General features: G+C 64.3%; 4 protein-coding genes across 5 annotated transcripts; 1 reads left to right on the top strand and 3 right to left on the bottom strand.

Annotated features, from left to right (window-relative positions):
* Nucleotides 1–227: 227 nt before the first annotated feature.
* On the bottom strand, nucleotides 228–12,705 carry LOC113883406 (mesothelin-like protein). Its single transcript, XM_027527077.1, has 24 exons — nucleotides 12,669–12,705; nucleotides 12,449–12,523; nucleotides 11,986–12,030; nucleotides 11,266–11,379; nucleotides 10,930–11,071; nucleotides 10,713–10,785; nucleotides 8,590–8,721; nucleotides 8,280–8,330; nucleotides 7,743–7,828; nucleotides 6,709–6,764; nucleotides 6,118–6,222; nucleotides 5,541–5,661; nucleotides 4,909–4,989; nucleotides 4,664–4,790; nucleotides 4,401–4,591; nucleotides 4,041–4,131; nucleotides 3,687–3,828; nucleotides 3,138–3,325; nucleotides 2,906–3,082; nucleotides 2,702–2,829; nucleotides 1,707–1,837; nucleotides 1,530–1,624; nucleotides 1,071–1,326; nucleotides 228–647 (listed from the first exon to the last, which is right to left on the bottom strand). The coding sequence occupies exons 1-24, from the start codon at nucleotides 12,703–12,705 to the stop codon at nucleotides 403–405; spliced, it is 2,889 nt and encodes a 962-aa protein (XP_027382878.1). The 3' UTR covers nucleotides 228–402.
* Nucleotides 12,182–15,379, bottom strand: RPUSD1 (RNA pseudouridine synthase domain containing 1). Its single transcript, XM_027527348.1, has 6 exons — nucleotides 15,234–15,379; nucleotides 14,508–14,694; nucleotides 14,309–14,432; nucleotides 14,075–14,177; nucleotides 13,803–13,904; nucleotides 12,182–13,371 (listed from the first exon to the last, which is right to left on the bottom strand). The coding sequence occupies exons 2-6, from the start codon at nucleotides 14,687–14,689 to the stop codon at nucleotides 12,956–12,958; spliced, it is 927 nt and encodes a 308-aa protein (XP_027383149.1). The 5' UTR covers nucleotides 14,690–14,694; nucleotides 15,234–15,379; the 3' UTR covers nucleotides 12,182–12,955.
* On the top strand, nucleotides 15,351–23,744 carry CHTF18 (chromosome transmission fidelity factor 18). 2 transcript variants are annotated; one of them, XM_027527346.1, is made up of 22 exons: nucleotides 15,351–15,754; nucleotides 15,996–16,165; nucleotides 16,246–16,396; nucleotides 16,535–16,703; nucleotides 17,060–17,152; nucleotides 17,237–17,289; nucleotides 17,418–17,562; nucleotides 17,859–18,068; nucleotides 18,575–18,672; nucleotides 18,946–19,069; nucleotides 19,155–19,306; nucleotides 19,463–19,556; nucleotides 19,794–19,892; nucleotides 20,014–20,144; nucleotides 20,366–20,537; nucleotides 21,244–21,468; nucleotides 21,550–21,699; nucleotides 21,789–21,919; nucleotides 22,542–22,686; nucleotides 22,789–22,902; nucleotides 23,224–23,281; nucleotides 23,355–23,744. In XM_027527346.1, the coding sequence occupies exons 1-22, from the start codon at nucleotides 15,495–15,497 to the stop codon at nucleotides 23,489–23,491; spliced, it is 3,081 nt and encodes a 1,026-aa protein (XP_027383147.1). In that variant the 5' UTR covers nucleotides 15,351–15,494; the 3' UTR covers nucleotides 23,492–23,744. The 2 variants fall into 2 exon arrangements, with proteins under 2 accessions (XP_027383147.1, XP_027383148.1); XM_027527347.1 differs by having other exon boundaries at nucleotides 15,600–15,754; nucleotides 15,971–16,165.
* GNG13 (G protein subunit gamma 13) lies at nucleotides 23,711–25,673 on the bottom strand. Its single transcript, XM_027527350.1, has 3 exons — nucleotides 25,570–25,673; nucleotides 24,077–24,208; nucleotides 23,711–23,897 (listed from the first exon to the last, which is right to left on the bottom strand). Exons 2-3 carry the CDS (start codon nucleotides 24,172–24,174, stop codon nucleotides 23,792–23,794), a joined length of 204 nt encoding a protein of 67 aa, XP_027383151.1. The 5' UTR covers nucleotides 24,175–24,208; nucleotides 25,570–25,673; the 3' UTR covers nucleotides 23,711–23,791.

Raw genomic sequence — 25,673 nt, 5'->3', positions numbered from 1 at the left:
AGGGCTGTGCCCCCTGCACAGGGCCGCCTGGGTTGCAGCCCCTCCCACGCGCACTTGGAAGCGCACTTCCTGGCGCTGTTTCCACGCAGGATCTCCCCCGAGTCCAGGCCAATGGTCCAGGTGGCTTCTGGTGACACAGCTGCCCCGGGAGATGGCCAGTTGGAGTGCTGATCCCAGCTGAGAGGGGCTCTGTCCCTCCTCAGGCCCAGATCAAAGGGACACAGGCAGGAAGATCACCTTGTCCTTTATTCAAGTCAGTTGGCCAAGTCAGTCCATGGAAGAAGCCTGAGCACAGGAGCAGCATCTCCCTCACTGGCTGGGGCCGTGACCCCGGGCCCAGGCCCTCGCTCTAGCTCCAGGTCCTGGGAGCTGGGCGTAGGCAGGGACTGGCCCTGCAGGCCCCTAGGATGGGGGATGTGGCCAGGTCCCCTGGGACCTGCATCTTGGTCTAGGCAGGCGTCCAGCTCCACGTGCCAACCCCTGTTCTCCTGCACGTGGAGCTGGGGCAGTGCGGTCCTCCACCAAGCTGCAGATGCCCTGCAGGTGGTCCCAGCTGGGCCTTGGGGTGCCTCCATACAGCAGCCACAGGAGGCCTGCGGGCAGGGCCACAGCCAGTGGCAGGTACCCTAGGGGGGCTGGTGGGCTGCCTGCAGGTAGGACACAGAGGGAGCACCTTCAGCCCAACTGGGAGCTCCCAGGCTGCCCTGCGTCCCAGGCTCAGGGCCCACAGTTCCCGCCGCCCCTGAAGGTGGGGAAGAGTGGTGAGGACCCCCAGGTCGGGCCGCTCTTCTGGGCCCCAACCGGGACCTCAGAGCTCCCCTATCCTCCACTTTCTGCTGCTCAGCAGGTTTGGGGAGGTGACTGTGTCTTCACTAACTCAGCAGGCAATGCAGAGCTAAGTCAGAGTCACCCATGTGTCACCCAAGGAGGCACATGGGAAGCGTCACCAGCAGAGAATGAGATTGGGCGAAAGAGAAGCCAGTAGTGCGTGTCAGGTTGGGGGGGCGGGGAAGGGCCCACAAAGCAGAGGGGGGATGGCCCACCCCAGGGGGAGGGTGGGTGCAGGGTACCCGAGCTGGGGGCGGTGCTCCCAGGCCCTTCTGAGGTGGGGGCTTGATGGCGCGTCCAGAGGGTGGTGCTGGGCGTCCCAGTGGTCGAGTGGGCAGAGCTGGTGGGGCTGGTAGCGTCCGTATCCAGGCCCAGCTCGCTCAGGGCTGACCGATTGAGGCTGCGGAGCCAGGAGCTGATGATGGGGTGGCTCCGAGCCTTCTGCAGGTCCCCCACGTTCGGACCCAGCAGCGTCGTCACGTTGCCCACGGTCAGGCTCTGCGGGAGGCAGTGAAGGGTGGAGGAGGGAAGGGGCGGGGTCAGCACTTGGCCGGGGGCGGGGGTGGTAAGACCCTGCGAAACACCTTGGAGAAGTGACCTGGGGCCCACACTGTCTGCACACCTGAGACTTTGGGGTGTTGGGGCCTGCAGACCGTAACCTAAGGCTCCCCGACTCCCCCTGACGGGCAGCCCCCACCCACCTGCAGCACTCGGGGGTTCAGGTTGGTGAAGGTGTCGATGTCCATGGAGACGTTAGCCTGGGCCAGGTGCCGCAGCTCCTCCACCGGGGCACCGCCTAGGGGCGGGGCAGCGGTGAGGGGCGGGGCCTCGAGGGGCGGGGCTCCGGGAGGAGGGCCCCACGCCCGCCCGGGTCTCACCGAGGTAGGGGCGCATGAAGCGGTAGTAGGTGTCCGAGGTGCTGGCGCTGGCGAAGGCCTCCCGGGCCTTGTCAAAGAGCACGTTCTTGCGGGTCTGAGGGCAGGAGGAGATGTCCAGGGCCCCGGCCAGCCTGCGGGAGGGGGCGCGGCTCGTGGGCAGGCCAGGGGCCCTCCACCTGGGGACACCGGCCCCGCCCTCTCACCCCGAACCGCGGCTTTCCCCTTGCCCTCGGTACTGGGCCCCGTAGTGTGGACGAGGTGCACCAAGAACCTCACAGTGTGATCTGATTTGGAGATAGGGTCTTCCCTGTTTGTACACGTAATCAGATTTAGATGTGGTCACCCTGACTTAGTTCTTCAGTCTCTGAGTCGTGTCGGGCTTTTGGCGACCCCATGGACTGCAGCACGCCAGGCTCCCCTGTCCTTCACCATCTCCCAGAGTTTGCTCAGACTCATGTCCATCAAGTCGGTGATGCCATCCAACCATCCATCCTCTGTCGTTCCCTTCCCCTGCCCTCAAACTTTCCCAGCATCAGGGTTTTTTCCAGTGAGTCGGCACAGACTCACTTAAGGTGGGCCCTAAATTAATGGCTGGTGTCGGAAGAAGAAGGGAGTGTATGCACAGGGAGGCAGAGATGGGTGATGGGGCCCCCGAAGCTGGGAGAGGAGGAAGGAGCCTCCCTTTCAGGTCTCAGAGGGAGCACGGCCCTGCTGATGCCTGGATTTCAGATTTCTGGTCTCCAGACTATGAGAGCACACGATTCTGTTGCTTTCAGTCACTCTGCTTGTAAACCTTTGTCACTGCGGCCATGGGAAGCTGGTGACCTCGGAAGGCCTGGCCTGGGCCCCAACCTGGGCCTGCCTTTGCTGAAGAGTGGAGCTGGCTCCGAAGTTGGGGCTGGAACTCTGACGGCGGCTCACCAGAACTCTGAGCGGGGGGGGGGGTTCACCGGAACTCAGAGCGGGGCTCACCGGAACTCTGAGGGGGGGCTCACCGGAACTCTGAGGGCCGGATGTCCTGGATCTGCCGGGGGCTCATCCAGCAGAGGCGAGAGCCCCCGATGGCCACGAGCAGCGCACCAGTGACGGTGCCATTGTGGTCCAGGAACTTCTGCAGGATGGCCTGCAGGCAAGGTTGGGGTCAGCAAGGCCAGGGTCAGCGAGCGTCTCCTGCCCACCACACCCCAACCCACCCTCACCTCGGTCTGGTTCTCCAGGGCCCCGTCTGGAGCCAACAGGGTCACGACCGTGTCCTTGGACGTGATGTGCCACTGGCCGATTTCCGAGAGGGAGTAGAGGTAGAGCAGCGAGGGGATGAGCCGAAGCTGCTCCTCAGGGACTCCGCCTGGGTAGACCTGCAGGTGGGTGGCAGGTGGTGGTCAGGCCACACCGTGACCCCCTACCCCCTCCCGCCACCAGGCCCTGGCACACCCTAGCTAGCTTAGCTTTCACGACTTGCTGGCACTCGGCAGGCAGCGGGTGCTGCAGCAGGGGGTCCAGGTTGGCCCTGAGCACACTGCTGCCCAGGCAGGACTCGAGCTGCCCGCAGTCGTAGCGCATCAGGAAGAGGTCATCGTGCAGGGTGGCCGCAGTGATGCTGCCACGGATGCAGGGTCTCCCTGTGGTATGGTGGGGTGCTGGTGTTTAGGACCTGGCTGGTCAGCCTCTGCCTAAGCTGACCACCACTGCTGACTTTGGGCCCCACCTCACTCCTAACCTTGACTCTTTCCAAGCTTGACTCCCAGCCAAAAACTTGGCCAAGACCAGGCTGAGTCAACCCTGACCTTGATCTCAATGCCCAAACCAGCCCCACCAGTTGGGGCTGACCACTCTGACCACTCCCCCTGGCCAGGACGCAGGCCCTGGCCAAGCTCAGGAGGTCCAGGCAGAGGGTGCCATGCCTCTGGGGCCCCCACTTCAGGATGAGAAACCCAAGCGGAGGGGAATGCAGCATCCCCAGGCCATGGTGGCCACACTGACCTGTGTCCCGCTTGGACGGTGAGGACACTGCCTTGGACTTGGCCTCGAGGAAGCTGGTGACAAAGCGCCTGGCATCACGCTGCCTGAGCTGCCCTGCCCGGCACGCGGCCACTATGCTGCGGAAGAAGTCCAGGCCCACGGCCTGGCGGGCGGGCCTGGAGAGTCCACACCCTGGGGAGGGCCACTTGTTCCCTTCTCCTTCCCCTCAGACAGAAACTCCATGACGAGGAATGACTGGGGACACCACTTGGGTATCAGAGTGGCTGCAGGCCGGCCCTCAGGGCTGGACAGGCTGGTGGAAGGTTGGCTGGATCCCCCTTCCCCCCCATCACTCCACCTGGGGCATTGACCTACCTCCTTCACCTGCATCCACAGCCCGGGGCTTATGTATGATGCCAGGCGTCCCAGAGCCCGCAGCCTCTCCAGGTTCCAGGAGCTGGGGGGCCTGGTGTGCAAAGGGGGCTCCGAGTCGGTTTCTGAGCAGCGCTGGGACCCGTCAGGCCACTTACCCTCCCCGAGTGCTGTTCCCAGGGCCTGCCCGGTGGACGCTCCCACCCCAGGTCTCTGGGTACCCCATGGGCTGCAGGGTCAGTGTGGGGCATGAGCTGGGTCAGACTTGGAGGTCAGTGGGGCTGTGAACATCAACCCCCAGGCTGCCTCTTCTCTCATCTGCAGGAGGGGAGGCCTAGGCAGAAGGGAGGGGCCCCCACCCACCCGAGGACGGTCCTGCCACTGGCCAGCAGCCTGTTGAGGGCAGCCTGCTGGGCAGCTGTGAGCCGGGGACAGTGCTGCAGATTCTGCAGCACATGGGGGTCTGCTGCCACGATGCTGGAAGCGTCCATGTCACACACCAGGACCCCGAGGAGCAGCAGGTCGGAGGCGCTGAGCCTTGGCTGGGGCCCTCCCTGTAGGATAGCAGGTCAGCATGAGCCTGGTCCCACAGCCCATCACCCGGCCAGCAAGCCCACGGCGCCTACCAAGCAGACCAGGGCCCTGTGCCGCAGGGCGGTCCTCTGGTCGGGCAGATTGGCCAGCAACTCTGTGTCTCCCTGGGCGGCGCGGCGGATGAAGGCCCGGCAGTCCGCTTCCTTCACCTGCGTCAGGCTGCGGAAAGGTTGGGGGGCCGCTGGGAGGGCCGACGGGGGGCCTCTGAGTGACGGAGGTGCCCCCGGGAGCGTGCTCAGCCCGCATGGCCAGGTGCTGGGTGGGGAAGGGCACTCACTTATAGAAGAGCAGCAGGTCGGGGGGGTGGAGCTCGAAGTCGCCCTGGAGGCCTTGTCGGGCGGCCAGGTTGGCCAGGCAGCTGAGCTGGGCAGGGCGGGCAGCACATCACTCACTGCATGGCCTGGGCTCTCCTGGGCCCTCCGCTCTGACTGGGACCTCCCTGGAGCCCCCACCCACCTCTCAGTTCTGTCCCGTGTCCACCAACCCCTCCTGCCTGGCAGCTCTCTGTCACTTGACTTCCTGTCCGCCTCTTCCTGCATCCACCTCCAGGTGAGAACAGGACAGGGAACACCAGCCCCAGAGCCCCTCCCCTCCGGTGTCGGGCCCCACCATGGTGGCTCACTAAGGGTCCACTTACCCAATCCACCCCTGCTGGACATCTTGTCCCGTTCCCCTCAGGTCATGTCAAATGTATTACTGATTTTACATTAATTTTATAATAAGACTGTCGGTACAGTGGCCCTCGCGCTCCAGGAGAACTACCCTGCGTCCTGACCCCGATCCTGGCCTTGTGCCGCCCGGGGCCCCCTGCTAGGGGCGCCTCCTTCCTGCCTGTCCCTGGGGCCCTTCTCCAGGGAGTCCCCCCCTGCCCTCGACCCCCAAGCAGTCTTGGTGGTGGCTGCCACTGACCTGCCAGGCTCTGAGGAGGACGTGTTGCGTTGCCATCCTCCTGATGAGAGCTGCAAGTTGGTCGCGGGACAGCTGGCTTGCCGGCTGGCACCAGAAACCTTGCAGGAGGGAAGCGCTGGCCCTGGGCAGAAAGGAGGCTGACGGTGAGGGGCAGAGGGAGTGGGGGCCCCAGACTGCAGTCTTCGGGATGGAGGTCAGACTCCTCAACTTGGGGTGAGGGTGAGAGATGCAAGAGGTGTGGACGTCCCCACTCCGAGGGCACCCTTGTGGTGCCAAGGCTCCAAGCCAAGACCAGGGCTTACAACGAGCCCCTGTCCAGAGACTTCTCTGGTGGTCCAGTGGCTAAGACTCCACACTCCCAATACAGGGGGCCTGGGTTCGATTCCTGGTGGGGCTAGGTCCCATATGCTGCAACTAAGGGTTTGTATGCCACAACTAAAGATCCCGTGTGTGCAGTGAAGACAATATTCTGCGTGTTGCAAATGAAACCCGGCACAGCCAAATACATTTTTAAAAAATAATAAACATTAAAAAAAAAAGTGACCCCTGTCCAGACTCTGGGTCTGAGGCCGTGTACCAGGGGCCCAGTTCTGGGGCTTAGGGCTCCAAGGCCCCAAGATGGCTGAGGGTTTGGAGGGCACCTGCTGGGTGCCCACAGCCAGGCTGTCCTCATGGTGTGACTCTAAGAAGACCCGTGCACCAGCGAGGGTCAGATCTCACAAGACCACACCCAGGGCCCGACTGGTCCAGCTGGGCCTGCAGCCCTGCCTGGTGGTTCAGTTGATTGGTCCGTTGATGGGGCAGACCAGTGACTTCCAGCCCCCACCAGGAGACCCCCTAGATGGGTCTCAGTCTTGGGGCCTGAGAGGGCAGCCAGGTTCAGGGTGGAGAGAACGAAACTGAGAGGCCTCAGGACAGGAAGTAACTGTCTCCAGGCCGCGGAGGGGGGCCTGTCCCAGCCGTGTGGGTGTGACTCCGGTGCAGGACCCCAGAGGCCCAGAGCCATCTCCAGCGAGTGACCTGGGCCACTGGGACCAGGACTCTGTATTGGAGCCCTGCTCGGCCATGCCCGCACGTCGTGAGCAGACCCTGGAGGTCGTCCCTCCTCACTCCCACCCAGGGACTCTGCTGCAGGAAACCTGATTGTGGACGCGGAGCCTGCACTCACCTGGCCCACAGGTCAGCCCTGCTGGCATCCAGGCCTCCCTGGGAGGCGCCCTCGGCCTGGGGGTGAGAGCAGTGGGCAGTGAGTGACACCAGGAGGGCGAGGCCCGGGCTCACCAGGGCACCTGGAACAGAACAGGCCACGCACACGTGTGTGGGAGCGTCCCGTGTGGGTCCGCTAGGGCCCTGCATCCCGGGTGGGCTTGTGACTGCCCCTGATGCTGGGGAGCGCCACCTGGGGAGCTGGGCATCTATGCGCCCGCCTGGCCCCGAGCCTGCTGGGCACCTCTGACAGGCAGGTGTGTGTGGCAGTGTGTCTTCTGTCCGGTGCTGTACGCGTGTGCACCTCGTACCCGTGTGGTGGTGTAGCCACACATGTGGTGGGGTGTACATGTCTGTGGTGGCCTTCATGCCCACACAGTATATCTGTGTGGCTGCTGGTGAGGCAGTGTACACACATGTGTGATGGTGTGTATGTGCGTGTGTGATGATGTGTACACGGTTGTGACAGTGCTCATGCTCATGTGTGGCGGTGTGCACATACACACATGGTGGTGTGCGTGCATGTGTGTGGTGGTGTGTACGCGTATATGTGACAATGTGTACACGTGTGTGTGACAGTGTGTATGCATGTGTGGGTGGCGGCATGTGACTGTGTCAGGAAGCACGCGCACACCTATGTGATGGCCTGCACACGGGCCCAGCAGTGTCCACATAAGTGCACCTTCTTCCTCCACCCCTACGGTTCTGCCCTCTTACTCTGAGCCCCAAGACCCCGAAACAGGGGACAGGGGTCAGCACCCACCTCCTCCTGCTCCTCAAATGCTCAGTCTTTCCTGGCCATGGCCCCCTGTCCCTGCCTTGTCCCCACGGCCCAATGCCCCATCTGTGCCGCCCCCTTTGCTCCCCTGACCCCCAGTGGTGGGCCCAGGCCAGGACCCCAGGTAGAGGCTCAGGAGGGGGAAGCGTGGTTCTGCCACCCCCCGGGAGCCAGCCGTGGGCGCTGCCCTCCAAGAGGGGGAGGGAGAGTTGTCTCACCTGCTCTGGGGCCCATGGCTGTGTGGTGCCGACAGGTTGTCCTGGCAGGAAGGCAGTAGGGTCACAGGCAGTGGGTCCAGGTCAAGCTGGACAGGAGATGGAAGGTGGTGAGGCCGGGGGAGGGAGTTGCAGAGGGGAGGTCACCACCCAGGGTCACACGGGGCAGGGGACCTCGAATCTTGGGCTGCAGCCATGTCTCAGGCACAACCCACAAACAGTGAATCTCTGGAACAAAAGGGAGCAGTGGGGCTGTGGGGAGCCAGGCCAGATTCTAGGGCTTTTCTTATTGCAGGTCAGACTCAGGGGACCCATGGGCTCGGCTGCCGTGTCTCCCATGAGCAAATCTCTCGACAGCTTTGGGGAGCGGGATGGGTGGTGGACCTCCAGGATCCAGTGAGTGCATGCAGCAGCTGGGAGAGGCCTGGTGGCCCCGACCTCCCCTGGTGCCACCCAGCTTCACCCCACACCTGGCGCCCAGGGAGCCCCCTTCCCCTCCCAGATCTCGGATGCCCAGTGTGACCTGGCCACGGGCACAACCCATGCTGCAGCCTGCTGGGCGCCCTGGCCGTGGTAGAGGCCAAAATAGGCCTGGGGTGGGGGCAGCGGCAGGGAGCCTCGTCCTCATTGCGAGTCCCCGGGCCATGGCCATGCGTGGACTGCTGGCTTGGGGTACCTGCGGGCCTCTGGGCTCTGCACAAAGAAGATGGGGAGGTAAGCACCCCACATGGGGCTTGATGGAGGCTCATAGGGGCTCAGCTACCTGCCCAGGGCTGCAAGGAGGCCCGATTCACAGCTGGGCCCCTGTGTGTCCGTTGGGTGGTGGCTCCGGCCCCTCCCTGCCCCTCACCTGAGCACTAAGAATGCCGTCTGTCCTGGAGGGAGGCTGCTTGGGGTCCAGACGGCAGATGTTGGACGCAGGGATGCTGTAGACTCCAGACACGGGGTCCAGCCCACTCGGGGTCAGCCCCTGCAACTGAGCCTTAGAGCACAGGGGTGGTGCAAGGTGGGAGCGCCCATGTCTCCGCTCACCTCCATGACCCGCTCAGCACCCTGCCCTGCCAGCCACCCACTCTGGCAGCGACGCCCTCCAGGCAGATGTGTAGAGGAGGGGGTGGGGCTATACCAGGTGACGCTGCCTTGTCAGCCCCTGGAGGCCCCAGGCACAGCGGGCACCTGCTCCCCAGCCCCATGGGAGCAGGAGGCTTAGCTCACAGTTGGCAGCGGTCCAGCACACACCCCTCCCCACTCAGGGGGGCCTGGCTCAGGCATGATCTTGCCCTGAGGGTCGCGTGTACACCTGTACGTGTGCGCACCTGCACTTGACGTGTGTGCTGGCATCCATGTATGAGCACACATGCATGTCTATGCATCCCCAGGAGCACACACCCCTACATGCATACATGTGCAGGAGGTGCGTGTGTGTCCCCAGCAGGGATCTCAGGCACATGTGGCCCCACTGTGGCATCTGGGTTGAGTGACATGTGTGGTGTGTTTCTATTCTGTGGGTACTGGAGCAGAGCTTCCCATGCGTGTCCACACGTGTGTGCACTGTGGGACAAGGAGAGTGTGCAGGCAGCCTTTATGGGAGGACCATGCCGGTCACACATGCCTCGTGCCCAGCCTCTGGCTTTCACCACATCTGCCCCATCCTGGCAGGGCCAGCTCACCCAGGGCCACATGCCCATCAAGCCAGCCACATACAAGCCAAGGCGCTGACTCTGGGAGACTGAGGGTTGGAGGGACCAGCTGAGGGCCACTCCCTGACCCCTAGAAGGCCAGCCACAGCATCGACAGCTGGAGGGCACCCAGAGCCAGTGGAGACAGTCCCTCCCTCCTGAAAGCTGTCCAGTGAGTCCCTGTCCTGCTGGCCCAACAGTGACCCCTAGAGTCTGTAGAGGGTGGGGTTCAGGGGGTGGACCCCATGGGAGGTGGGCAGTCTCACTCTGGGCCCCAGCACTGACCCCCCGAGGCTGGCCAGTCAGTTCTCAAGCGCTCAGTCGTCACTTGGTGATGGGGTCTCCACCCACCCAAGAGCCCAGGCCGGGCGGAGGACACTCCCTACAGGTCAGTGAGTGCAGGAGGAAGACGCTCGCTACCCTATTTGGGCTCAGCCTCCAGGGCACCCCAGGCTCCGGGTGGACAGATGAACACAGCAACAAGGCAAGTGCCGAGCTGTAGAAAGGCCCTCTGTCCCCAGCTTTGCCACGTACTGCTCATGGGCTCTGCCCCCGCCAGCCCGTTTTACAGATGGGGAGACTGAGGCCTGACTGGCCAAGCAGGTAAGCGGGAGTGGGATTGGGCCCTACGGCCGGGTTGGGCTCCTGAGCTGCCAGCATCGTGCCCCTGGAGTGTGACCTCTGTGGGCTGCCCACAGTAGGCTGTGGGGGGCAGATCGGCAGGTGGACCCCATGTCTGGGCTCTGAGGCCTTAGCCCAGGCGCCAGTGGTGGGGGGCAGGCTACCCCTAGGGAGCAGGTCAAGATCTGGCCCTGGGGGCTCTCAGAGGGGATGGGGGGGCTCTCAAGGGAGAGAAGCCAGGCTATGGGGCATCCCCAAGGCAGCTGGCACCCACGGGCCCTGCCACCCTCCCACCTTGCCTTACTGCCCCTGTGGCCGCCTGTCTGTCCAGTCCAGCCCTCTTGCCATCTGTCTTGTCGCTTGCTCTGCAGGCTCAGCCCCTGGGCCCTGAGCAGGCTTGTGCTCTGCAGTGGGTCCTGTGTGCCCTTGGCTTTCCTCCAGGCCCTCCCCACCAGTAGGTCCCACCCTGCCGCCCAGCAGTCAGGGTTGGCCCCAGGCCCCAGCCTGGCTGACCTCCCAGGCCCCTCGGCACTAAGCAGGTCCTGAAATCTGGCACATGGCAGCAGTGGCTGTGTGTCCCCGTCCCTGTGGCAAGGTGGTGAGGGTGGGGTGGGGGCGGACTCCTGGCTCCGGAAGGGAGGGGGTGGGGTAGCCTTTGGCTCCCTGGCCTCACCAGCAGCTTCCTGGGACCCGAGGGTGGTGGACAGCGGTTCCGCTGGCCCGCTGGAGAAAAACGATTCTCTGTCCTGGCACGGGAAACGCCCTCATGAGTTCAGGACCTGTGCTCCAGGGAGACATAACAAGAGCCCCGCCTGCCCCATGGTGCCCAGTTGCTGGGGCACAAGGACAGAGACTTGGCCGCTCCCTGGGGTGCTCTGGGGTGGCCCGGCCTGAGCTGGGTAGGGAGGCCACCTGCAAGGGAAGCTGTCAGGATGGTCCTGCCGCAGCCGCAGCCCCTGTGGGCCCAGACCCTCTGGCAGGTGCCAGCAGCTAGGAAGCAACAGGGTGTGTCCGAGGGACTTCCAAAGTCCACTGCAGGCCCAGGACAGGTTGTGAGGGGCCGGGGGCAGCAGTGAACCCTGTGGTGGCAGCAGGCATGATGGCTGAGCGGGAGGTGTAGCGGGTGCGGCTGCGAGGGGGCCAGGGGAGGGGCCGGAAGCCTGCACTAGGTGGGCTCATGGCGAGTCCTTCAGGGACCACCCTTCATCCTCCATGAAGACTCTCACCAGCACGGGCTGCGGGCGGAGCCTGCACTGGGGCTGAGGGGCTCAGGGGAGCCAGGCTGACACGGCCCCTGAGGCTCCGCAGGGGCCCGAGGAGGGGAGGAAACAGGTAAGTTGCTGGGTTAGGGTGGGGGCGGCAGGTGGCAGGGAGAGGAGGGCAGAGGAGGAAGACAGTGGGAGGGAGGTGGAGGGGCCATTCTGGTGAGGACAGAGGGGCTGGGAGTGCAGGGAGGGGAGACTATCCCGCCCCACCCCAGGTTGACGGAGGCTGGCGCTGGCCCGCCGTGGTAAGCATCTGTCTGTGCGGGCTGTTGCCCTGTGGACGCCCCCAGTGCTGTTAAGGATGAGGGGATGGAAGTGCAGGGAGCAGGGGCAGGGTCTCAGAGACCCTTTGGGCAGGCAGCTGCCTCTGGCTCCACCCTGGCTGAGCTCTCGCTGTGATCACAGCTGGGTTGAGCCCAGGAGCCCCACAATAGGGCCTGTCTGCCTTAGCCAGTCAAGAGGAGGGGCCTCGCCTGGGTGGGCACAGTGATGTGGTGTGTGACTGCTGCCAGGAGGCCCATGCACGTGCCACCCCCCGCCCCTGTCCCCTGCCCTGTGGCATTCTGAGATGTTGGAATTCCCAAGGTTGGCACTTTCTGGGCAGCAGCTCTGCGGGGAGCCCTGGCGGATGCTCTGATGCTTTTGTTGGGGACCTGGGGGTCCTCCAGGGATGCAGCTGACCCAGCTTCTGTGCCCGGCCCCCACAGCAGGGCTGCAGGCTGTTCTCTGCATGTGGGGGGTAGTCAGGTCAGCAGCCAGGACCACAGGGTCCATCCAGGCTCCTGCTGGGGACCTAAGGCAAAGGTCTGCCCATGCAGGGGTTGTGGTGGGGGACCAGCCCCCCCCGAAGCTCCCACATCAGGCACATTCACAGCCATTTGCAGGTTGTCACTGAGCGTTTATTCTCCATCCTCAGAGCCCAGCTGGGCCTGCAGCTGGGCCGCGTTGTTGGGTTGGATGGACTGCCTGGATCCCCTGGCTCCAGGCGGAGGTCCTGCCTGGGGACTGTCAGGCAGGCGGTAGAGGCAGCAGCTGCAACGAGGGGCCTGGAAGACCCCATGGGGCAATGCTCAGGGCAGGCCTGCAGGAATGACATGTGGTGGGGGTTGAGGGGGCTGATGGCACGTGTGTGGCCCACACCCACTTCCACGCGAGACGCTCAGCATGTGAGTGGAGGGGCCAGAATCTGGCAGAAGCAAAGGCACAAGGTAGGACCAGCCTGGCACGGGGGGCGGGGGTCAGGGTGTAGAGGTCTGCAGACGGAGGACCCAGCCAGGCTGGGGGTGGTGGGCACGGAGGTCCAGGCAGAGCAATATGCAGCAGGGTGCTCTGGGGGGTGGGGTAGGGGGCCAGAAGGAGCCCACCTGAGGCTGGCCCAGGTCCTGGCTCTGCCTCTTGCATGTTGACCCAATCACATCTACAAGTCAGTCCCTGGAGCTGAGGCTCTAGAACCAGGGAGGCGCTGTTGAGGCCATTTGGAGAGCAGTGTTGGGACGGAGGCCAGTGTGGGTCCTGCAGCCCAAGAGTCCTGTCCTCTGTGATCGCAGCTGCCCAGCTCTAGGCCTGGCCGCTGCAGGGACTGTCCAGGGCTCTGACCAGCAGCCCGGCCCTGCAGGTCCCAGCCTGCTGTTCCCCTCCTAGTATGATGCTCTCAGTTGTCTGGCTCCAGCGTCCACTCCGATAGCCACTGCAGGCAGGAGGCCCGCTGCACCTCTGTCTCGGGGGGTGGTGGGGGCCGGCCTGGCCCAGGTAGGGGCGTGCAGGGGCTGCAGGGCCCAGGGCCTCCTTCTGAGGGGTCAGGGTCTGGGGCGGCCCGCAGGACCTGGACGAGCTCGTCCAGCGGCTGCAGCAGGGTATGAGGGCTCCAGCAGGCATCGAGGGAGGGCACAAAGGGGTCGGGCGTGCAGGCCTCCACACACTCGGCGCTCGTGGGGATGCGCAGGTAGAAGGCGTGCAGCATCATACGGAATGGCTGGTCCTCCTGGCCCAAGGCGTGGCCATAGGTCAGGTCCCCCACGATGGGGTGGCCAAGGGCGCTGCAGTGCACACGTAGCTGGTGCGTCCGGCCTTTGGGGAGGAGAGGGGGGCAGTCAGGTGGGAGCACAACCCTGTGCCCACCCCAAACCCATTCACATCATGCTCAAGTGCTGTCCTTGAAGCTTCATGCAGCCCCTGGGGACGTTAGACCTCCCTGTGCTTCGTGCCACAAAGTCAGAGCTCAAAACAGAAGCGACTTCTGGGACGCTGCTGGTGAGGGCAGGGCCAAAGCAGCGCCCAGTCAGCTGAGAACCCAGACCAGAGAGACCTTGTGTGGGGCAAGAGGCTGCAGATTCTGAGGTTGCATGGGGGGCAGGAGTGAGCCTGGTCAGCATGCTGGGGGCTCCCGGGCAGGTTCCTCCCCTGCAGGATGGGGACACTGTGGTGCCCTGTGCTGGGAGAGGCCAAGGCAGGACATCGTCAGCAGGGAGCAGGGGCCCTGGCACACATCCGGGACACACCTGTGAGGGGCTGCAGCAGCACTTTGGAGACTGGGTCACCTGCATACAGCCCGTGTTCCAGGACCACCAGCTCTGTGAGACTTGGTTTTGGGTTCTCACAACCTGAGGGGAGCGAGGCAAGCTCAGAGAGATAGCTGGGGTTAGGGTTAGGGTTAGGCCACTCCGGGGCCGAGTCCACTGCAGCCCGGTCATGTGGCCTGGTTGCCCCAGCTCATCCAGGGTCCCCTCTGGACGGCTGTGTCCCTGGTCCCTCCACCCCCTGCCCTCCGTACCCTGTGTGCCTTCAATGCACATGGTGTGGGTCCGGCCTTCTGTGCTGTTCTTGCCGATGGCGTAGCTGATGGTCATTCGGCTCTCCTGGACGTGCCCCCGCACCTGCCAGGCAGGGGGTCACATGCTGCTCATGGGGTCACCCGCCACTGCTGGGAAGCCCACCTGACATCCACAGCCTACCAAAGTGGACGGAGGGTCGGAGGCTCCTGCCCCAAGGACCAGCCCGGCCTTACCAGAGCCAGATAAGCCTTGGTGACTCGCCGGTCCTTGAAGCACCTGTATGCACTGCCTGCGGCTGCCTTGTTCAAAGCCACACAGAGTGCCCCGCTGGTGGAGAAGTCCAGTTGGTGGCAGAACCTAGTATGGGGCAGAGGCTCAGTGGTGGCTGGGTTGGGGGCTGCTTCCCCCCCCGGTGGAAGCCACTGTGGGTACCTGAACCCGTAGTAGGTGTCGGGGTCGGCCAGCTCTGGGAAGCGGTGCCGCAGCTGCTTCTGGAGGGTCAGCGTCTCCCGCCAGGCTTTGCTGTCGATGCGTACGTCCCAGTGCTTGTTCACCACCAGGAAGTCATGGCTCCGGTACACGACACACAGATTCTCCACGCTGCCTGGCTCCATGGTGGCTGCAATGCGGGGCAAGTGCGTGGAACGGGGTTATGGGCTGCCTAGCCCGCATCAGAGCCCTGCCCACCTGGCCTGAACACCCCTGCTCCCCAGGGCCGTCGGTCTGAAGCCACTGATGCTGTCAGGCAAGCTTGTAGACCGACTGTGTGCCTGCACTCCCAACCTCTGAGTGGGATGAGCAGGGCGTCTACTGGTTGGGGGCTCTGGCTAGGAGAGGGCAAGCTAGTGGTGCCCTGAGTTCTGGCTGTGGGGCGGTCCTTCCCAGACCCGGGCCTGTGGGGATAAGCAGTCCTGCCCTCCAGCCCGCTCCCACGGATTCTTCCCGAGGCGGGCTACAGACACGTGATATTGGCCTTTTCCTGAGTGGGGCGGGTACAGAGCAGAAGACGGGGCCCTTTCTCGCCCACGCAGACGCCCCCTGCTCTGGCTCCTCTCCGCGGAACTCTCGCCTCCCCCGTCTCATGGACACCGGCGGAAGGGTGCCCGGTGGACTCCCGCTGCAAATCCTTCCCGCGCCCCTGCCCACTCCGGGATCGACCTGCAGCTGGGCTGCGCCGTCCGGGCTTCCGATGCCGCGACCTGTCCCTGGTTCCCGAAGTCGCGTCCCGCGCCTCGTGGCCCAGTGGTACCGGAGCAATAATTCAGGCCACAGAGGTGCGCCTGGCCGGGCCCGGCCTGCGGTCTCAGCCCCGCCCACGTCCCGCCCACGGCACGGACGGGCGGTCCTACTGACCAATGGAGAGCGCCCGAGTCCCGCGGCTCCCCCTCTGGCGTCAGGGCTCAGCCCCGCCCAGCGTGCATGCGCAACCCCGCCCACTCCCCGCCCTTCCTCCTGGCCAATGGAGCGCGCCGCCGGGCACGCCGGCCGTTGATTGGTGGCACCGGGTCGCTGGGGGCGGGAGCGGCGCGCGGGGCGCGGGAGGTTCGGAGCCAGGTCTCCGCGGCGGGCGGCTGCGCATCCAGCAGCCATGGAGGACTACGAGCTGGAGCTGTACGGCGTCGAGGACGATTTCGACAGCCAATTCGCGGCCGAGCTCGAGGTGCTGGCCGAGCTGGAAGGTAGGCGCGAGTATCGCCGCGGCCTCGTCCCAGGTAGCTCGACGGAAGCCTGGCCCTCGCGGGGAGTCCAGGAGGGCTGCTCTGAGGGCCGCGCAGGGGAGAGGCCGCAACCCCCTTGGAGAGAGCACGGCCTTGCAGCGGCGCCGGCCGCGGGGGCTGTGGCTGTGTGTGCAGACGAGCTGCTCTGGATGACTGCTATGGACTTTCCTTCCTCAGGGAGTGCCGCCCTGTCGCCTTCCAGGGACCCCCGGCCCACTGTGGGCCGGCCCCGCCAGACGTTCGAGGAGGCAATTGTTGGAGGGGACGCTGCCATTCACTGTTCTCCAGGCGGACCTCCAAGGAACAGCAAGGGCAGTGTCAGGAAGAGGCATCTGGCTCCTGACATCCAGGGCGACAGATCCCTGCCCCCTAGTACGTTTTTGGGGCCCAGAGCATAGGGGTGGGGTGCGAGACTGGGGAAGGCCCTCTATTCCTTCCATGTGTCTCCCCAGCTCCCCACATCAAACGGTCCAGACTGCAGGCTGTCAGGAGACTGAACTTTAGGTCGGAGGAGATGGAAGAGATGACACCTCCTGATTCCCCGACTCTGGACATCACTCCCCCACCAAGTCCCGAGATACCTGATGAGCTGTTGGGCGAAGGGTGTGTAACTTGGGGCAGAGGCGTCTCCAGGGGCATTGGAAGGATCCCATTCCTCCAACAAGGGCTTGGGGCCTGGGGCAGGGCTGGGTCCATGGCTCTTCCCTGAGTATCCGCATAACAATCGTGGTTCTCTCCCAGGCCCTTAGACTCTGGGGCTGATGCGGGTCTCACTCAGGCCTCACTAGCCACCCGCAATCCTGTTTTGCGGCGGCCCCCAGTCTTGGAAGACTACGTCAATGTGACCTCCACGGGCGGCGACCGGGCCTTTCTGGTGCTTCGGGCTGACCCAGTGGGCACTGGGGTGCAGGTGGGTGCCGTGTAGCCACGAGCCGGTACATGGACCTCATATGCTCACTCTGACTCTGGGTACCCTTCTAGAGTCACCCTGCCTCTGATCTTGCATTCGGGAAGGCCACCTTCTTTCTCTTCCTCCTCCTCCATCTTTTCTCCCCTCCTTCTTCTCTTTTTTTCTACCTTTTCCTTCATCCTTCTCCTTAGATCTGCTGCCATTCCAGTGACCCCTTGGGGTTACTGGAGCTAGAAGGGGCTCCTTGTGGCTGTGGATGCTAGGGAATGCCACATGGATCCCTGAGCACCGTTGGGAGGGAGCTGTGGCAACCCCATAACTAGAAGGGAGTGACTGATGCCCGCTTTCCCCCACAGAGCCCTTTCCATGACACCGGGTGGCGTGGCCGTGGCCAGTTGGACCTGCTGGGCATGCCCTTCACTTCCCTGAAGGAGAAGGTCGACAGCGAGGTGGGGGCTGCTGGGGTTTCCTGGGAGGGAAGGAGTGGCTCCTGGGTGACTGGTGGCTGAGCTGTTTTGATCTAATTTGCACAGCGGCGACGGCGACTGCTGGAAGAGGCCCAGCGGCTCTCAGACATGCTGTGCAGGTGACACGGGGGCTCTCCACCCCAGGATCCTCGCTAGTCCTTGGACTGCTGACCCCTAGTGTGCATTCCAGCGGGGTAGTCCCTGCATGGGGTTAAGGCCCAGTGGCTCAGGGTATGATGCTCTCCAGTCTCAGGTCACAGGAGGTGGAGGAGGAGACCCAGCCCTCAGGGGCACCTGAGGAGGAGCCAGCTGACAGCCAAGATGCCTCCCAGCATTGCCTCTGGGTGGATGAGTTTGCACCACAGCGCTATACGGAGCTGCTCAGTGATGACGTGAGGCCTTGTTCTTGCTCAAATGTGACTGGCTTCTTTGTTGCTGAGAGAAAAGAACTCACGGCCTAATAGGTCCTTGTGTTGCCAGCCCACAGGGGTGTCAGAATTTAGGGGAAGGATTTGATGAGCTTTGTTGGATTGTGTTGGTAGATAAAGAAACTGAGGCTAATTTGGGCCTTTCACTGGTCACTCAGCCTCAGCGTCCCTGCATGTATCTCTGGGCTTTAAAGAGTAGAGTGACATGAGGGGCAGGCATGAGGAGACCCCCCACCCAGGCCAGGCCTCTCTTTTTTCAGTTCACTAACCGCTGCCTTCTCAAGTGGCTGAAGCTGTGGGACCTAGTGGTGTTTGGCCGAGAGAAGCCTGTCCAGAAGCCTAGGCCCAGTGCAGAACCGGCCCGTGGTGGCAAGGAGGCCACAGCTTCCAGCAAGTGGAAGAGCCATGAACAAGTTCTCGAGGAGATGCTGGAGGCTGAGCTGGACCCAAGTGGGCGGCCCCGGCAGAAGGTGAGTGCACCTGACTGCTCTGCACACATGTCTAATGGCTTATTCTGGGTGGCTGGTGCCTTTGCAGCCTCGGGGGGCCATGAGGCACATTTACTGCCCCCGAGGCTGTGATGATGTCAGTGTCTTGGTGTGGAGTGTCAGCAGTTTGAGCTAGGACGCGAGTCCTTTCTTCTAATGACTTAGACAAAGTCAGCACTACTTGAAGGGCCCTGCATCTTCCCACAGTGATTACACTGGAACGTGGGTGGGTTTCAGGCGTCAGTCATGGCAGTAACAGTTGTGTCTGTGTCCGATCTCAATGCCACTCACCTGACATGAGCCTTTATTGTTTGCGCCACGAGCAGGCGGGGGCTTGTCCTCCTCTGGTGATAGGGGCAGGGCAGGGCAACATCCCCTGGCACTGCACTTTGTGGGATGGGATTTTGTCTCTGGCATTTGGGCCAGGGACTCCCAAAGTCTATGAGGCGGGGCGGGTTGCAGCACATTTTCTCCTGTCCTGGCTGCAGGTGGCACTGCTGTGTGGGCCCCCAGGGCTGGGCAAGACCACCCTGGCCCACGTGATTGCGCGGCACGCTGGGTACTGCGTGGTGGAGATGAATGCGAGGTGAGGGGGGAAGGCTGGGCCTCCCTGTGTCCTAACGTGTCTGGCCGACTGGGACACAGCCCTGAACGCCTGGTTTGGAGGTGGGGTCTGGTGTCCCAGGTGCATGAGGCGGCATGGTCCACACACCTCAGGGCTCCTGGGACTTGGCGTGGTGTCAGGGGGTGGCCTTGTGTAGTATCTTTGAGTGGTAGGCGTGGGGGCTCTGCCCTGGGGGACCGTCTGGCTGGGGACACTGGCTACCCTGACAGCTGCTCCCGGGCCTCCTGGTTCCAGTGATGACCGCAGCCCTGAAGCCTTCCGCACACGCATCGAGGCGGCCACGCAGATGGAGTCCGTCCTGGGTGCTGGTGGGAGACCCAACTGCCTGGTCATTGACGAGATCGATGGGGCCCCCACGGTGGGCCTCCTGGGTAGGCCGGCAGGTGGGCTGGTCGTCCCGCAGTGGGGGGCTATGATTCACTGCCATCTCCATGTCCCCCCAGGCTGCCATTAATGTTCTCCTGAGTGTCTTGGATCGCAAGGGCCCACAGCAGGCAGGGCCAGGGGGCCCATCTGTGCCCACAGGCGGGGGGCGGCGGCGCCGGGCAGAGGCAGGGCTCCTGATGAGGCCCATTATCTGCATCTGCAACGACCCGTGAGTGGAGGGGGGGCCTCGGCTGGGGAGGGGCTTCTGTCGGGTGGGCGGGGTCTCCACTGGGAGGCTTGTTCTTCACTTCCCACTTCCCTCGCTGCTGGACTCAGGTAGTGCCCTGGCCAGGGCCGGCTCACTATGCATGCCCTGCTTCCGCAGGTTCGCGCCCTCTCTCCGGCAGCTGAAGCAGCAGGCCCTCCTGCTACATTTCCCGCCCACGCTGCCCTCCAGGCTCATGCAGCGGCTCCAGGAGGTCTGTGAGGGTTGCCTTGCCTCCGCCATCTGCCTGTGGCCCCCCGGCTACCCCCAGGATGTTGGGTGGAGGTCCCGGGCCAGTTTGTTCTCTGGTTGTGGGTGATTCCAATGCGCAACCGAGCTCCTTCTGCAGGGCTCTTCGGCCTTTGCTCCCCGTCGGATAGGAGCTGTTTCTAGGGAGGTGGTGGCTACAGGGCAGGGCTAGGGGTACACTCATCCTCCCACCCCTCTGCAGATCTCCCTGCGGCGGGGCATGCGGGCTGACCCCGGCGCTCTGGCGGCCCTCTGTGAGAAGACGGACAACGACATCCGCGCCTGCATCAACGCCCTGCAGGTGGGCAGGTGGCTCTGGGGCAGGGGACGGGGCGGCCAGCGCCCCCTCCACATCTCCCCTGTGTCCATTTCCTGCTGGAGCTGGGGTCAGCCATCCTCACCCTCCCTGACCCCATGTCCAGTTCCTGCACAGGCGGGGCCAGCGGGAGCTGAGCGTTCAGGCCGTTCAGAGCACACGCATTGGCCTGAAGGATCAGCGGAAGGGGCTCTTTTCCGTGTGGCAGGAGGTCTTCCAGCTGCCCCGGGCCCAGAGGTAGGCAGGCCAGCCTTGGCCTGGAATGTCCACGGTACCCTTGCCCTGGGAAGACAGCCAGCTCTGCCTTTGCTGATGGAGCCGTGGCACCTTGCCCTCCTGTGGCACCTCAGGGTGCCCTAAACATGCACAAGCCGGTGCTACCCGGAGGACGAGGGTGGGTAGGGCTGGGTCTGGGTGACGGGGCAGGGGCTCCACTCCAGCCTCAGCTCCCCCTGCAGGCGCCGTGTGCGTCAGGACTCAACCCTGCGCACTCACATGCTCCTGCTCGGGGACCAGCTCTCGGGCTCAGGGCCCCTCGCTGCCGAGGCGCCCCTGACCACAGCCGCGCAGCGTTTCTACCACATCTTGCACGTGGCCATGTCTGCGGGCGAGCATGAGAAGGTGGTCCAGGTAACCGTGCCCCACCTCCAGCCTTGTGGGGGTGGGGGGGCAGGAGGCCCCGTTCTGGCAGCATTTTTCGACCCTGGCCAGCAACTGACTGGGACATGCACGCTTCAGTGGTGCTGAGCCCAAGAAGAAACTGGTGGACCCGGTGCTTGGGAGGCTTCTGAGAGGGAGCAGGGTCAGGCAGGAGGGGGGATGGCTGGCGGGGGTTGTCTGGTGGGATCTCTGTGTCTGCCCTTAGGGAAGTAGCTAAAGGGCCCGGCAGTGGCAGGAGGGGCTGGATTCCATATGTGCAGGTGGGGTGGAGAGCAGGTGGCAGGCCCCCCTACCCCCACCCCCGGGAAGCCTGGTGTAAGCTGCCTCCCTGGCTAAGCAGCTTTGGATTAGCAGCTGGGGATCCTTGCAAATCCGGAAAACCACTGTGTGGAGGGCAGCGTGGTGGCCGGAGGGGAGGGACTCCCACATGGAACGTGCGTAGGCTCTGTGCCCTTGACCCTGGTGGACAGAGCTTCCCTCTCCTTTAGGAGGTGACTGGGTCAGACGAGTGGGGGCAGCAGGCTAGGCCTTTCTGGCCCCCTCATGGCCCTGTGGCCACTCGCTGCGGCTTACAGGCTGGTGGGAGGGGAAGGTCCCCCCAGGGTGGCGCTTGTGCTGTGGGTAGGCTCCATGAGGCTGGAGGGCCTCAGGGACTGGCCCGTCCACCTGCCTTCAGGGCCTGTTCGACAACTTCCTGCGGATGAGGCTACGGGACTCCAGCCTGGGCGCCGTGTGCACTGCCCTCGACTGGCTGGCCTTTGACGACCTGCTGGGCCGGGCCGCCCTCCACGGCCAGAGCTTCCAGCTGATGCGCTACCTGCCCTTCCTGCTCCCGGCCTTCCACCTCCTCTTCGCCTCCAGCCACGTGCCACGGATCACCTTCCCCAGCAGCCAGCAGGAGGTACGGCCTGTGCCCTGCCCGGGGCCAGGGTCTAGCCCTGGGGTCCTGGGTGACTCAGTCCTGGTCCGCCCTCCACCCCAGGCCCAGAATCGCATGAACCAGACACAGAACCTGATCCAGACGCTGGTGTCAGGTATCACGCCAGCCACCCGCAGCTGGGCTGCACCGCAGGCACTCATCCTAGACACCCTCTGTCTGCTCCTGGACATCCTCACGCCCAAGCTGCGCCCAGTGAGTGCCTGGCCTGGCAGTGCCGGGCCCGGGAGGGGCGTGCCTCCTGGGGTGGGTGGGGCCTGGCTCAGTGCCCTGCTGGCCCACAGGTGAGCACACAGCTGTACAGCGCCCGAGAGAAGCAGCAGTTGGCCAGCCTGGTAGGCACCATGCTTGCCTACAGCCTCACCTACCGCCAGGACCGCACGCCCGACGGGCAGTACATCTACAGGCTGGAGCCGTGAGTCTTCGCAGCACCTGGGCTGGGGGTGCTGGGATCCAGGTGCCACAGCGATTGCTCGGCCAGAGTCTGAAGGCATGGTGTGAGCCTCAGGTCTCTTGTTGAAGGCTGGGGGAGTCAGGTCTAGCTCATTCCTTGCCCGAATGTGACTGTGCAGTGGAGCCCCCACTGGGGCCGACCCTGGGACGGGAGGTGTACGTGGAGTCCCTCAGTGCCCGCAGGAGCTGCCCCCAGAGGGCCCTCGAGCTCCACAGGGCTCCGCTCCTCTGTCCTGAGAGGGTCATGGGGTGGAGTGCTGGCACTAGTGGGGGCCGGATGCAGGCCTCAGGCAGTAATGATGCTCATTCCATGCGCTCAGCCCAGCCTGAGCCCAGGCCCTGCTGTGTGGTGTCAGTTCCTCCTTGGGCAGCCCTCCACTTGCCCATGTGTGGTGGGGGAAACTGAGGCTCAGGGTGGGAATGCCCCTGCTGCTGTGGAGCTGGGGCACAGCAGGGCCAGGCCTGGACCCCGTCCTGCACTCTTGAGTCTGCCAGGTGGGGCCAGAGGTGGTAAGTAGCTCGTGGCCTGTCCCTGCTGACCAGGTGTCCCGGGGCTTGCCCTGCCCCGCTTACCCCAAGAGCAGGAACGTGGAGGAGGTTTGCCGCTTTCCCGAGCTGCCTGCCCGCAAGCCCCTCACCTACCAGGCCAAGCAGCTCATTGCCCGCGAGGTGGAAGTGGAGAAGATGCGGCGGGTGGAGGCCTCGGCTCGGGCCAGGGACGGCCCCCAGGTGAGCCTCCCCAGGCCCTGGGTAGAGCAGGGCCCTTGGAGAGGATACGAGCCCCGCCGTGGTCCTACCCAGTCAACTGTCACTGTCTGTGACTTCTTGCAGGTGGATGGGGGTCCCCCGGGGGGCTCGGGGGAGAAGGAGCTGCAGCCACCTGCCCCATGCAACCACAAGCAGCGGCTGGAGTGTATCCTGAAGAGAGCCGCCCTGGAGGAACAGGTAGGGGCCGACGTATGAGTGGGAGGCCGTGGGGGCGGTGCTGGGGGGCCTGGGCAGGCGACTTTGCAGTGGGCTGGTTCTAAGTCCTGGAGTCCAGCTCCCTGCTGCTCAGCATGATGGCTCTGCCTGGGCCCAGTTCCCACCTGGGCAGCATGCTGGCACCTCCTGACCTTGGCAGGGAAGAGGTGAGTGTGAGCGTGGTGGAGGGTGCATGCAGAGAGGCTCAGCAGGAGGGGGCCATGGCCTCTGGGCCCTTTCCCCAGGTAGGGCTAGTCCGCTAGAGCTCAGTCCCCGTGAACCTGACCAGCCTGTCTCCTTCAGCCCGAGAGGGACTTCTTCGGTCGTGTGGTTGTCAAGAGAGCAGCAGCCCCGAGCACAGGTGTGTATGGAGGGGTGGGTGGTGGAGGGACTGGCCGGAGTCAGGTGGAAGAACGATTGTGTGGCCCCCGCAGGGCACGAGGCCCCTGAGACTGACACAGCTGAGCGGCGTGTGGGCACTGCAGTGGGCAGGAGCGACGTGTGGTTCCGCTTCAAGGAGGGCGTCTCCAATGCCGTGCGGCGCAGCCTGTACATCAGAGACCTGCTCTAGGGGGCATGGCGAGCCCCTGGAGCCTGGGCGGCCACCCTGGGCTGTGCTGGACACCCCGACCCATGCTGGACGTCCCCAGAGAGTATGCTGGACACTCTAGTCCATGTTGGACCCTCTGGGGTCACGCCAGACACCCTGGACTACACCAGATATCCCGATACACACCAGCTACCTAGGTGTTGCTTTCTCTCTCCTAGAAAGTGTACAAAAGCACCAGCGTTCTCGCAAAGTCTTTATAAAACTCACACCTTTACAGAGGCGTCCACTTTACAGGGAGGCGTGAGTCTGGGCCGCGGGGGCTCACAGGATGGCGCACTTGCCCTTCTCCACCCACGGGTTGTTCTTCATCAGGTCGGGGTTCAGGAAGGGGTCCTTGGGAATCCCTTCCTCGATCCACTTGAGGAGCCTGTGGTGGGGAGGGTGGGTGAGCACGTGGGCTCCTGGCCCCAGGAGTGCTGCCTGGTGGCAGTGTGTAGGGGTGTGGCCTTGGTTCATACAAATGAGCACAGGGCAGGGAAATGAGACACAAATCTTGCCAGCCTAGGGGGTGTGGCCGCAGCTCCGCAGGGTGTCCTGGGGACTCACTCAGGGATGGTCTTAGACGACATCTCCCTCTTGAAAGCCAACTGGTACTTGAGGCTCTCAACTTCCTTCTTCATCTGGGGCACGTCCCACTCCTCCATGGCGTCGGGGGCTTCGGAAGCGGCCAGCCTGGGGCTGGGGAGTATGGGGCAAGCCACAGAGCCAGGGGCTGCCAGCCTGCAGTCACCCTCCTGATGCACCCTCCCTCTGGTGAGCACCCCCCACAGAAAGAGACACCCGCTCACTGCCTGGGGAGTCCCCACGGCCTCTGCCACCCACCAGGGAACAGGGCTGGGGCTGAGGCCACAGTAATCAGGCCCCATGTGCCTGCCCCCCCACCTCCCATGGGGCTCATTAACTGCCGAGAAAACTTTCCATGCTTAGCTCTGCACCCCTACCTGCCATCGAAGCCTCACCAAGGCTGGGCCTCTGGGTTGGAGAGGGGAGGGGCAGTGTCCTGCCAACAGCAGGACAGGTCAGGTCCCTGACCCTTCAAGTGCAGGACCCATTTCCCATCGCAGAAGACCTTTGTGTCAGGGGCTGGGCACACACACACACCCCTCCCCCTGCTTTGCATGGGCAAAGCCCACCCGGAGGGCAGGTTAATCCAGGGGCCAGGAGGGTGGGGCTGCTATTTGCATCTCTGCCCAGGGGGCAGGCTGGGGCACGTGCCGGGGTCTTGGAGTCACGGGCTGCCCAGCTGGTCCAGGACTTGGGCCCCTGCAGCCTCCTGCTTGCTGCCTTGCACCTTCTCCAACTTGCCTGACTGCCGGGCCACCCGGCAGAGCACAGGTTCAGGCTCCAGACCCAGCCAGCAAGTGAAGGGAGGCAAGGCCGCTCCTTGCCTCCCCCTGCTCCAGCCCACTCGGGGGCCCAGGGAGCCCCTGGCTGTCCCCCAACCCCTGCCCCCATCACCGAAGCTGGGAACCAAGGGACTGGCTTCCTTGACCTGGGAAGTGTGCACAGGGGCTGCCAGGAGTGTGACACTGCCTACTTCAGGGTGAGGAAAGGGCTCCTGGGAGGGTCTACCAGGAGGGAGTGAGACTGGGGAAGTAGCGAGGCTCTGGGGGGTAGCCAGTGGGGGCGAGCAGGGGCTTCCTCCCAGAGACCCCGAGTTCCAGCACCCCACCCGGTAGCGCAGGTTCTCACATTCACGTGGGTGCGTCCCCCCACCCCCCAGCTAGGGGGGCGGCAGCCGGGTCCGCAGCCCCCAAGCCCCGCTGCCTAGCCCGCCGCGCGGCCCGGCCTCGGCGCACAGCGCTCGCTCGCTCGGTAGGCACTGCGGGCGGGCGGCGCGCGCGGATGCCGTTCCCCTCGCAGCCAGCCGGCGGATGGAGGGTTCTCCCGCGGTCTGGCCGGCCCCTTGGGACAGGAGGACGACCGAAGACAGATAGGCAAGGGCGCCTCAGGGATTGGGGGGGCGTCCAGGTCAGCCCAGTGGGACCTGGGCAGGCCCCAGAGTCTGCTCAGCACAGGGGCGAGCTCCCGAGACCTACCTTGGACGGCGACCGCGAGGACAGAGATGACGAGGGCCACGGGATGGCGAGGACGAGTGATGGGCGAGCGAGCCGGGCAGAGCCTGGGCAGGTGCCCCGCCCAC

Source organism: Bos indicus x Bos taurus, chromosome 25, assembly GCF_003369695.1.
Source record: "Bos indicus x Bos taurus breed Angus x Brahman F1 hybrid chromosome 25, Bos_hybrid_MaternalHap_v2.0, whole genome shotgun sequence".
Taxonomy (NCBI): Eukaryota; Metazoa; Chordata; class Mammalia; order Artiodactyla; family Bovidae; genus Bos; species Bos indicus x Bos taurus.
This window is presented reverse-complemented; position numbering and strand designations above follow the sequence as displayed.